The 12,882-nt window shown below is 44.0% G+C and overlaps 1 protein-coding gene across 7 annotated transcripts in view; it reads right to left on the minus strand.

Annotated features, from left to right (window-relative positions):
* Window positions 1-12,000: 12,000 nt before the first annotated feature.
* The window catches only part of LOC137425379 (glycogenin-1), a 122,637-nt gene continuing 121,755 nt past the window's right edge, over window positions 12,001-12,882 (minus strand). For all 7 annotated transcript variants that reach the window (XM_068113773.2, XM_068113772.2, XM_068113774.2 and 4 more), the window contains one exon: window positions 12,001-12,710. In XM_068113773.2, coding sequence (XP_067969874.1) covers window positions 12,549-12,710 — 162 coding nt within the window. In that variant the 3' untranslated portion in view covers window positions 12,001-12,548. The remainder of the gene's footprint in view (window positions 12,711-12,882) is intronic.

A 12,882-nucleotide genomic window follows, 5' to 3' on the forward strand; every position in this document is an offset into this window, starting at 1 on the left:
CAACATTTGTAACATTCTTCCATGCACCTTCCCTGCACTCCAACATTCGTCACACGCTACAGCGCTTCTCAAATACGTAATGTACACTGGAGCATTTAAGCATGCAAAAGACGGAATGGAGAGCTTATTGCAGCCATGGGTACACGAAAGGTGGGACGATGGCACCGTCATATACCTCCACAGTGACGCAGGGATTTCCCACAGCTGCATCACGGAAGCCGCCCCGCCGGGCATGCACCAATGGGAAAAGGGTGCACAGGGCTGAAGGGTGCTCTCATGCACCGCACTCAACTCCAAGGCACATCTGGTGTGGCAAGTATAAATCCCAGATTGCTGTGTGGTTCACGGCTGTTGTGTGTGTGTGTGCCAGGAACACGACATCAAGAGCATTGCCTGCTCAAAGGATCGCCTGCTGGGATGAACTGCGCTTGGTCCCAAATGAATTGCTCTGGTTCCCGAACGAGTCACGCTGTTCCCAGGACAAGCTGCGCTGGGTCCAGAACGAAGCAAAGCTAGTGCGTAGTGACACCATATGGTCCCTGGTGCACCACATAGCTCCACCACACTTACACCCGACGACCCTACTTACCACGACCTTACCTCACTGCTTACCATACCACGCTTACTACTGCAGCACGACCACGACCCTGCTCTTTGTCCAGACACAACCTGTCTTGATTGTGGGAGGTAAGCGAGGAGTCACCCCCACACTCCAAACTGCCCCTTTCTTTCTGCTGCCCTCTTCTTCGTGGAATGAATGATGGTGCCATGTCCTGTGTGCAGGTAAAACTGTATTTGGGTACTGTTCCGTGTTACCTCGCTAAACCCCAGTCACGGTGCCCCTCAGAGTCTCGAGACGGAACGCGGCAGAAAGATTTGTTATTTTGAGTGTTCTAATAAACCATGATAAAACCACACCAATGCAATTGTGTAGAACAAAATAAGTAATTGTATTAAGAACTCTCACATACACAATAATAACGCTCTAAAAGAAAGTACCATGAAAATATCACTTGCTTCTCAATTTTCTCAAAATATCACTTCTCAATGTCATGAACACTACACATGATGGTACCATCATTCCCCAATACTCTCCAATCAATAAACTCAGGATACGCCAAACGTCAGTGGAATGTAAAAATCCCAAAGTCCATGCACGAATCCCCATGCTGGGTGAAGGTTGAAGTCGTGCAGAACGGCAAGAAGAACAGGCAGGTATCAGCTACATGGCCTAGGAACACCACCTGTGCTTTTACAAACTTACTCTTAGCTAACTTGATGGTCAACCTTGCCTCAGTCAATTTCTTGAAGAATGTATGAAGTTGTTTAAGATGATCTTCCATTGTCATGGTATGGATGATGACATCATCTAGATATGCCTCCACCCCCTCAAGGTCTGCAATAAGCTTATTAATTAGTCGTTGAAACGTAGCAGGACCGTTTTTCAACCCAAAGGGAAGAACCTTGTATTGATACAACCCATTTGGTGTAACAAAGGCCGAAATTTCCTTTGCCGATCGGTAAGAGGAATCTGCCAATACCCCTTCAGCAAGTCAAATTTGTTTACAAATTTAGCTGGGCCTATTCTAGCAATACAATCATCAATCCTCGGGATGGGATACGAGTCTGTCTTTGTCACTGCACATGTGCTGTGTTATTTTCCATACTGGGCTTTTCAACCAACATCGGATTAACTGAAACTCGACCACCGGCCAAATCGTTTCCGATAATAAAAGAAATTCTCTCCACAGGAAGAGTGGCTTGTAAACCTACTGTGACCGGTCCTGACACCAACTCGGACTTTAAATGGATCACATGAAGAGGAGCTTTAACGAAGCCACCAAACCCTGTAAGAGGACACTAAGCCCAGTTGCAGTTTTTTTCAGACAATGGCAAATGCCCTCAAGCATCAAAGCTTGATGTGCTCCCGTGTCCCTCAATACCCTAACAGGTCTCTGGTTAGTTAAGTTCCCATCCAATGACACAAATCCCTAGGAAATGAAAGGTTTGTAACCATCTTGGACAAGGTCGTTCTCCGATTCAGTAAGTTTGGCACGGGGACCTTCACGTCACTGCCCTCCAAGGACGGTTTCTTGCACTGGCCAACGCATTCGGAGTTGAACTAGCCTGACTCTGATCCTGATTTCTCCTTTTCAGGGCGTACCATTGGGACATCAAATGCCCAGGTTTCTTATAAAAAGCGCAAGTAGGCCCGGAGGAAAATCCCGTGGTCTGCCTCGGGCCCCCTGGAAGGTAGGTCTGCCTTGGACAGTCAATCTTTTGATCACTAAAATTTGAGGTACCAGATTTTTCCCGATACTCCTCTCTGGGCCGCCTCCATGAGAATTTGCTCTCCAAACCTGATTTAATGTAACTCCCCTAGCTACCTCTAGGTGGGAAGTTAGGTTTGTGAAACCCCATCCTGTGTGTCAAGGCATAGTCATCTGCCACTTTTGCTGCCTCATAAAACTCAGGTACTTTTTTTTTTTTTACATCCAAATGAACTTTAATGTCCGCGTGGACACATTGTTTAAATTCTTCCACCAAAATCAATTGTTGTAAATGGTTAAAGTCTTCCCCCATCTCTTTCGAGTCACACCACCTATCAAACAGTTTCCTTCTCTGGCAAACTCCACATGGGTCTCATTCTCCCGCTTCCTGGCATTCCTAATTTTTTTTCGGTAAGCTTTGAGAATTCATAGGCTTTGAGAATGGCTTTCTTAACTGTCTCATAATCTGCACATTGGTCAATCAGTAAAGCCGAATAGATATCTTGAGCTTTACACACCAGAACACTTTGTACTAAGATAGTCCATGACTCCACAGGCCATTTCAACATCTGAGCCACCTTCTCAAAGTGTAAAAAGAACTTGCCTACCTCCTTTTCATTAAAGGGTGGAACCAGTCTTGCATGCCTACCACTATCCCAAGAGTTCTGACTTGTCGAACTAGCTGGCACAGAAAAGATTTCTCTCTGTCCTCCCAGTAATTCAAGCTCCTTGAGTTTAATTTCCCTCTGATACTCCATGTACCATTCGTGTAAGCTTTTCTTTCCTCTGCTCTTTCCTCTTCGAGTTCATTTTCTGCTTTCCTCCCACTCATTTCTTTTCTGCTTTTCTTTTCTCTCATTGCTGTCTCCTCTCTTCCAATTCCAACTCTTTTAATCTTTCCTGGCTCTGCAGTTGCATCTCCATTTTCCGGAGCTCCATATTTCCTTTTTCCTCTGGTAACCAATCCAATGCTACCTCTTCCCATTTTTTGTCTTGCACTAAATATTCTACCACCAACGTCTGAATCTCTGTCTTCTTCATACTGACTCGGACCTCCAAGTTACAGCATTTGGCCAACTTCCTAAGTTCCGATCTTTTTAATGCCTGGAACTGTCCCTTGTTAGGGGACGTCACAAAATTTTCCACGTCAAAACACCAGTGTGACTATTAGTTAGCGAGCCTGTTAACCTTCACAAAAAAAGTCAAATTTGGGAATGTTTGGGAATTAAATCCCAGAGGAGCCCCCAATTTCTGTTACGTGTTACCTCCCCAAACCCCGGTTACAGTGCCCCTCAGAGTCTCGAGAGGGAACACGGCAGAAATATGTTATTTTGAGTGTTCTAATAAACCATGGTAAAACCACCCCAATACATTTGTGTAGAACAAAATAGGTAATTCTATTGAGAACTCTCACATACACAACAATAACACTCTAAAAGAAGGTTCTCTTAAAAAGTTTAAAGTTTCTCTTAAAAACACTCAACACTTCCGGCTTTGAGTATTTTCCCATTCGTGTCTTTCAAATTTCCACTGGTTATTTTATTGCGTATGTGTTATTGTGTGTTTCTAGTTCGGTTTGGTTTTGTAATTATTGCAAACTTGTGTGCAATTGGTCGTTTTTTGTTCGCACCTTGTGCGGCTCATCTCTCGGCTCTCTCCACCCCGTCGGTATATTGTGAATACAACCTCTTTCCTTCACTGTATTTGCTGGTTTCTTTGATTTTCTTTTCTCCCCCTACCTCCCATGAACATCTTACCCTTTGTCTAACATTTCAAATACCAAAATAATAATAATAATAATAATTCCTTTATTAATTATTTCTCTCCTCGCAGATACGTGCTTGTTCTCTTGCCCCCTTGTCTCGCCTTGTGCCTCACGCTCTTTTTATCTCTTTTTTCTTCCACCTCTCCAACCTTTCCAAATCCAGTTTCCTCCATACTCACTCAACCCTTTATCTTTCTTTCTCAAATCCACGTCCTCACTTAGGGACTTTTCCCAGATTGTTTTTCACAGTTTTGTTTAAATATTATTTAAATATGTTTAAACTTTCCCCTGCAGTGTTTTATTCAGTGGTTTATTACAACATGCTGTTTTTCTTCCTATTTAAAAGGCTTTTTTCAATTTCCTCTTCAATTCATTCCACTTCAAAAAATAATTCAATCTCCAACAGTTCTTCCTCCCTACATTCTCTAAACTCACCTTCATTCCACCCCTCCTCTCGTTTTCAAACAGATCTCTGACTCGAAAATCACAATAAACCCAGTTTGTAACAAATGTTCGTTTTTCATGAATCATCCACTTTCTAAACACCCCCCTCATACCTCCCCTTCTAAATTCCCTCCTCACCCCTCCCTTTCAATTCTCCCCACTTGCTCCTCCCCTCCTAAACTCCCCCCTCCCCTTCAAATCTCACCCCTCCCTTTCAATTCTCCCCCCTCACCCCTCCCCTCCAAATCTCCCCCCTACCATCTTATTCCAAATCCCCCCTCCTCTTCAAAGCTGCCTCTTCCCCACTTTGTCTCCCTTCTATCTCATACCTCCACCTCCTACTTTGCTCTGCCCCCCTCAAACAACTCCTCACTGTGCCTCATCCCATCACCATCAAACCTTTTGTCCTCATCCTTCCCCCTAACTCTTCTGCAATCTCTGACACACTATCAACAACTCTCCCTACCTCCCTGTCTCACCCCTCGTCTTACCCTACCCCTCCCTTACCCTGTCCTGTACCCGATGCTCCCCCTCCCTCTTCCTTAACGGTATGGACCTCAAACATCAGGGGCCTTCACTCAAACCTGATTGATCTCTCCATTCAGGTTACTTCTGACAAACCAGATGTAATCCCCTCAACAGAAACTTTCCTCCTTAAAGATGTCTCTGATTCCTTAATATCTCTTCCTGGTTACTCCCTCCTCCGTTATGATAGACCTGAGCCTCGTCCTGGTGGTGGGGTTGCTATCTTTATCAAAAACTCTCTTCCTCACTCTCATTGCACTGCCCTCTCTCCACCCCACCCTCAGGAGTACCTCTGGCTACGGCTTCCTCTCCGCTCCCACCTTTTGTTCATATGTGTTTTGTACCGTCCTCCAAACAGTGGTGTCTCCATTTACATTTCGCTGTCTGACAACATGGACAAACTTCTATCCACTCATCCCAACTCTCTTTCCAATGATCCTAAAAGCCATGGTTTCTGCAGCATGAAGCCGATCTATGTGTGAGGCAGGAGCAACAGCCAAGGGGGAAGAGCAGTACTCCATCAAGCTGCAGATGAAAGCTTTGTAAGTGGTGAGCAGCTCAGTAGTGCCAAGGAAGAGCTTCGCATGATGGAGGATGCCCAGTCGGCGACTGGCTTTGGTGGGCAGCTTGGAAATGTGGTTTTCCCAGGAAAGATCATGGCAGATTGTGAGACCCAAAAGCTTGATTGACAGAACTTATTTGAGAGGATTGTTAAGAAAGTAGATGGGAGGGTTTTCCAGATGGTCTTTTCAGAGAGCCAATGAGATTTGTTGGGATTGAAAGCCATGTTCCACATGTTTGAGCTTGTGATTTTATCCAGGTCTGCAGTGAGTGAAGAGGCCGGCTGCTTCCTGCCGATCTGAGGGATGAAAGATGAAGCAGCCAATGGTGGAGTCATCAGCAAAAAGATAGAGGATTTTGGAGAGACCATTGATGAGGGTTTTTAAAAGCACAGGGCCCAAACACTATCTTGAGGAACTCCTGACTGGACAGGAAGAGGAGATCAGAGAATTCAATGTAGAGTCACACGTTGACTATGACAGGAGAGGAAGTCTACGAGCCATGCATGGAGATTTCCATGGATACAAAAAGAGGAGAGTTTGGTGAGCAGAGCGGGGTGCCAGACCGCATCGAAGGCACGAGATGTCAAGGGAGGCGGCTCTGATTTCCTGATTAGCGTTGAAGACCTCCATCCATTGGTGAGACAGGGTAAACACACACTTGTTCTGAGCTTTGTGGAAGGAACTGAGATTGTTGGATTTGCCTTTCATGAGGCAAAGGCAAGTTGTTTCAGGGCAACTGCCTCACCACAAGCTTCAGCGTACCATGGGCGAGAGGAGGGGTATAACAACTGAAGACAAGTTGGAATAAATCTGTGCATGAGAGAGAGCAATTTTCTTTGGAAGAATTCCTAGGATGAGTTGATGTCAGACAGTCAAGATGGGAGACCAGTTCGGAAGTTTGATGGCTGCATGAAGACCATGCCAGTCAGCCTGAGTGAAATGCCATACATATCGGTGCTGAGGAGGCTCTCTAAGAACGGCCAGAGATGTCTACTTTAACAAGCAAATGATCTGATGAACCGATTGGAGCAGAAGAGCAGCAGACATTTGCAGGGAAGTTAGTCATCACCAAGTCTAGAAGAGATGATGTACCATTGACTGAGATCCGGTTTGGGAAATTAACAGATTGTGTCAGTCCCAATGAGTCGCAGAAGTCCTTTGCTGAGGTGCCATGGGTGGAGCAAGAGTTACCCACACCCAGCCAGCTGGCATGATGACAATTGAAATCGCCACATACGAGGAAGATTGAGTTTGGATGAGTGGATAAATGTTTTGGTCCATGTTGTCAGACAGGGAGATGTAAATTGAGTCAATATTGTTTGGTGGACGTTACAACACACATACTATAATCAAATATACGTATAATCAAAAGGTGGGAGCGGAAGGGAAGCCATAGCCAGATATACTCCTGGGGGTGTGGTGGAGTGAGGGCAGTGCAGGGAGAGTGAGGCTGAGATTTGATAAAGATAGCAACCCCACCAGGATGAAGCTCAGGTGTATCATACCGGAGATAAAGATAGCAACCCCACCAGGATGAAGCTCAGGTCTATCATACCGGAGGAGGGAGTAACCAGTGAGATACTAAGGAATCAGAAACGTCTTGAAGGAAGAAAGTTTCTGTTAAGCAGATAAAGTCTGGTTTGTCTTCTACAATGGACTCTTCACCCCAAAATCTAATCAGTTCATCTTTACATCACACTACATACTTCATCTAAGTTGGATTTAAATTCCTTCAGCTGTTCTCAAGTTAATGTGGTAATGAAAACCAATCACGGACACACGGACAGCCAACCCAAAAGCATAATGCCTCTGGCGACTTCCTCAGCGGAGGCATAAAAAGAGAAACAGAAAGGTGGGGCTTGGAGGGGAGAGGAGGAAACCATGCAAGAAGGTTGGGTTAATTGCGTATAAAATATCCCAGGTAGAGATGGGCGATGAAATGAGGGGGTGGTGGTTGAAAGAAACGCGATCAGATTGGCCTGTTCATGTTACAATCAGTACCCGTGGCTCATGATGCAAGGAGCTGAGCTTCAAATCCCAAATACCACTCACATCCATGTTGTAATACACGTTCAAGTACATAGTCTTTGTATGACATGAACAAGCTCCACCACGAGCCTTGGATCACTGTAGTTAAAAATAAGTAAATAAATAAATAAATCGAAAGCACAGCAGAAACAAAAACTAGAGAGTTAACAAGTGAATCCTCTTGGATTGCGCTGAGGTTCGGGCATGGAATTTCGAGCCTCGATCATGGTTCGAGCCTCGATCTTGTATACAAAAATAATAATAATAATAATAAGAACCTTGGGCCGAATCTCGCGCTTCACCAGTGCGCGTGCGCGAATTTACGTCACGTCGGCAGCGAGAAGGGGTTCCCCAACACGAACCAATCAGGAACTGCCACGTCACACTTATATGATCTCAGAATTCCTGTGACAGGAATTCGCGTTACACTGGCTGGAAGTCATTCGCTAGAGGCGCTTCCTCAGCGCTAATAAAACACGATACCCCGTGCAGTATTAAAGCATGCAATTCAATTTAAAGAAAGGTTCAGAGGTTTAACGGCACATAAATAAAGAAATTCTGGGTTTACCGCCGATTTTCCCAGTGTCTTTTACATCACCCTATCCAACACGTTACATTTGTTCTTCATGGCTGTTGTCTGTGTCCTTTATAACGTCCTGAAGTTTCCTGTTTTTTAAAATGATTTACAGTTTTGTTTGACTGCCAGGCAGGCAGAGTATAAAAACAAACAAACAAAAAAAACAACCTCTCAAACCTCTCAATTCAGTCAAAGCACGGTAAAAATGGCAAACTAGCCTTTTTTTTTCTTTTTTTTTGTATACAAGATCGAGGCTCGTGAAAGAGCGAACATTAATCACACAAAAAGTCAAACCGACACACAAAACACAAAAAATAAGGGGAGCGGCAGACAAGATGGGGAGAGAGGGGGAAGGACACAAACACAACATTTGAGAGCAGGGACATCGAGCCTTCCTATTAATGTTCAAAATATAACATTCGATTTAAACAAGTTGTTCCTCGATCATGAACTATCATAAACTGAGAAAACAGATGGACGGTGCAAGGTAACAACTAGATATCTGTGATTACAATCTGTGATCCTGGTTGGGGGAGGCTTACCCATGGCGATTGCCTGAGACTTAGCCTTGGGCCACGATCCAATGATGGAAATTCTTTTTTTTGACTACCTCATGATCTTGACCTTCAACATTTTGGGAAAGTGTAAATGACATCAACTGACATCAACTCAACAAAACCTTGATCTTTTCTACCCCTGCTAATTCACCCCAGATCCTCTTTTTTGAAATTCCAACTTCTTTCCTGGAAGTCCTTGCAGTGTCCATGTGTTTTATACCTCTCCCACCTCCCTCCCCCTCCACAGATCTCTCGATGTCGCTGCTCTCAAATGTTGTGTTTGTGTCCTTCCCCCTCTCCCCATCTTGTCTACCGCTCCCCTTATTATATGTTTTATGTGTCGGCCTGACTTTGTATACAAAAAAAAAAATTTTTTTTTTTTTTAAAAGAAAATGTGTCCTCATCTGCAATCTTTCCAAAAATAAATAAATCAAGTAAAATTATTTAAGTTTTAATAGAAAAAGTTTTTTTTTTGTTAATCATGTCACAATCAGAAAATTGTAGGTCAATGACACTAACCCAGAAAAAGGTGCACAACTTCAGTGCAGGTTCACTATTATGATGCAAGAACATAGTGGAAGGCCAAGTGGTCTTTGAGATTCCACATTGGCAAAATTGAAAACTGTGTTGTTTTGTCTTCCGACCGCAATTCGACTTTGACCTTTAACCCAGAGGCGTATGATACAAATTAAGTGTAAATGTGGCTCTCTACCTCGGCTATCTAGCGAGAGCAATAATTTCGTTCTGATCAGACCAACCTTAGTCGAGTTTTGGTGAAAAATGTTAAAATATCTATAATTGGGTCATGACCTTAAAATAAGTCAAGGGAAAAATGTCAACCCAGCATACTTTTTTCCCCATTATTGATGCAGATTTTCACTCCTAAAGTCCGTCGGATCCGAGATACTGCTCAGACTTTGGCCAAAAAAGGAGAAAAATCTAAATGGTGGTTTAATACTTCTAAGGGTGTAAGTCCTTCACCTTTAACCTGGATGGGTATGATGCAAATTAATCGTAAATGTGCCTTGCTCTCGGCTATCTAGAGAGGGCAATTTTGTTCTGATCAGACAAACTGTAGTCAAGTTATGGTAAGAAAATGTAAAAACGTCTATAATTAGGTCATGACCTTAAAATTAGGCAAGATCAAAAACTCACCCCCACGTACTTTACATTCACACAAGCAGGAGTACCTGGCGTTGCTGGTGATGTTCTAATCCTGTTGGCATTTTGAAGACATCAATTTGTTTTTATTTCTATTTTTTGTGGGTGCCGAAAACACTTCGACACCCACTAGGGAAAATTATATTTAATAATTATTATATCTCTCTCTCTCTCTCTCACACACACACACACACACACACACACACACACACACACACACACACACACACACACACACACACACACACACACACACACACACACACACACACACACACACACACACACACACACACACACACACACACACACACACACACACACACACACACACACACACACACACACACCATTTTAAAAGCCATTTTCCCTGCTAGAGTGGGGGTTAGCCTTGCGGTCCCCATGACAATCTTCTCCATTTTGCCCTATTTTCTGCATCTCCCCTTGTTAACCCCCTTGCCCGCATTTCTTCTTCCACCATCTTTAGCCAAGTCTTTCTCGGTCTTCCCCGTCCTCTACTTCCTTTTACATTCATTTCCATCACTCTTCTCAACCAGTCACTTTCATCCTTCCTCAACACATGACCAAACCATCTCAACCTGTTCCTCTTCACAGCATCAATCACAGGCTCTATTCCCATCATCTTTCGCAATTCATCATTTGTCTTCCTCTCTCTCAACGATACTCCGCACATCCATCCAACCATTCGCATTTCCACCCTTTCCAGCCTTCGTTGCTGCTCTACGTTCATTACCCATGTCTCGCTCCCATAAATCATAACACTTCTCACACATGCAGCATACACCTTTCCCTTCAGCTTCAACGACACTCCCCTCATCAACAGCACGCCACTCAGTTCCCGAAACTTCTTCCATGCACATCTCAATCTAGCAACTGTTGCCGAGTCTGATCCACCTTCTCCATTCAGCACGTCTCTGAGGTAGCAAAATGTTTTCACACCTTCCGGCTTTACGCCGTCTCCAAGATCCAACTCAACATTTCCTCCATCTGCGGCTCCCTCTGTGCACACCTTACATTTAAATGTAGCTGCCACACTGGTTAATGACCCTCTCAGACCACTACATTTTTGATGAACCCACTCAGCGCACATTGTACATTGAATGGAGTTCACTCCGACACCCTTCCTGCACACAGCACACGGCCACTTCCCAGTTCTTTCCACCTCACCACATGCTTTACCACTTGCCATCACCTTCGTCTTTCCGATATTCACCTTCAGACCTTTTGTCTCCATACATTCCTTCCACTTGTTCATCTTTTCCTTCAGTCCATCCATACTTTCCGCAATCAACACCAGATCATCTGCATACAACAACTCCCACGGTAAACCCTCCTTTACGTTCTGAGCCAGCACCTCCATCACAGCTACAAATAGTAGTGGACTTAGTACCGACCCCTGAGGTGAAGGTGGGAGTGCATCAGGATAATAATCATCAGGATCATCAGGACACTAAATCGGGGATAATTTAATATTACCTTTCACACAGCTCCAAAGGCTCAGGCACCGTAGAGTGATTTTAAAAATGACCAAAAAAAAAAAAAATCGAACTTCTTTTTTTATTTTTCTAAGTTTTCAACTTTTGTGGTCTAAAAACACTCCCAGGCACTCACTGATGAATCTCTAAAAGTTTGACGAAGATAAGTTCAGCCATCTCTGAGAAAAATTGCGACACAGAGACAGACAGACAAACGGCTCTCTTATAGTATAGATTATTATTGATGCTAAATTTCATTCCAAAAGTTCCAGCCGGCTCCGAGTTATGGCTTGGAAATTTGGAGTGTTGGGCGTGCAGGAGGAAAATAAATAAATTCTAAATGGTGGTTTAATACTCCTACACCTAGTCCGAGAGGGATGTAAAAAACTGGTGGCATTCATAATTGGGGGTGCATATTGTAGAAAAACCATACAATAGAAAGAAGACTTCCCCTATCCTGTAGGTGAGGCTTAATAATTACAACTGTGATGAATATAAAAGAGGTAGAAATATAAACCAAACCAAGGCAGGAATCTCATTGGTCACCTAGTAGGCAGGAATGGCAGAGAAAGTCATTATCTTGGCAGACATATACATATTACATACAATCTACAACATGTTTCAATGTGCTTTATTATGTTCACATGGTTAGAGAAAAAGCTCACATTCAAACAGCACTAAAAGATAAATCACATGCTGTGTTTGTAACTGCAACGGGAAAGACAAACAAGTCAAGGATTTAGGGCAAAAAAGTTAAAGTCTGTGTGTCTTGTATCCACGAGGGATTGAAAGCATCAACCACTGGCAAGAGGACAGTGGTGAGAAGCTAAATGAGTGCCATACGGTGGACTCAGCTACTCGTCGTAGCCTATCAGACAGGTGGCCGACCTGCATGACGGTGACAAAGTAAGAATGTTGTTCCCCAAAACTGTAAAATCGGTCAACAATGCCCAGTTGCAGCGCTATAGTTCCGAGTCCTTCACTTTCGCAGCTCTGGCTGGAAGAAGTAAACAATAGCGAGACGCGGACAATGATGGGAAGTGAATGAGGGGGATAACGTGAGGAGGAAAAAACGGATGAATGTGAGATCGACGTGGACAAGCATCTGGCATAGCCTGAACCCTGAAACCGCGTATTTAAAGGCTTAATATATATGCTGCTGTTACTTCATCTGAGCATCAAGCTTGCGTTGTATGTTATCAAAGCTGTCTTTGCCCAAGTAATCTATTTGCCCACGTTCCCAACAACGGCGGTGTTCATCGGACTCGCGCTGACGATCATCCCCTGCTAGGTTCAGAGAGTCCATTGCACTCACCACCAGAGCCTGCACAGCACACACAGGCAGGCAGGACATTTCAACTATGGGTTAATACCACCAATACAGCACACCAAACTACCACCAGCAACCATTTCCAAATCGAACGGCAAAGCAACTCCAAATCCTTCCAGCCTAGCATAATGTAGAGTTCTGCTGCCAAGCAATTCTCAAGATGGAT

Source organism: Myxine glutinosa, chromosome 4, assembly GCF_964187855.1.
Source record: "Myxine glutinosa chromosome 4, kmMyxGlut1.1, whole genome shotgun sequence".
Taxonomy (NCBI): Eukaryota; Metazoa; Chordata; class Myxini; order Myxiniformes; family Myxinidae; genus Myxine; species Myxine glutinosa.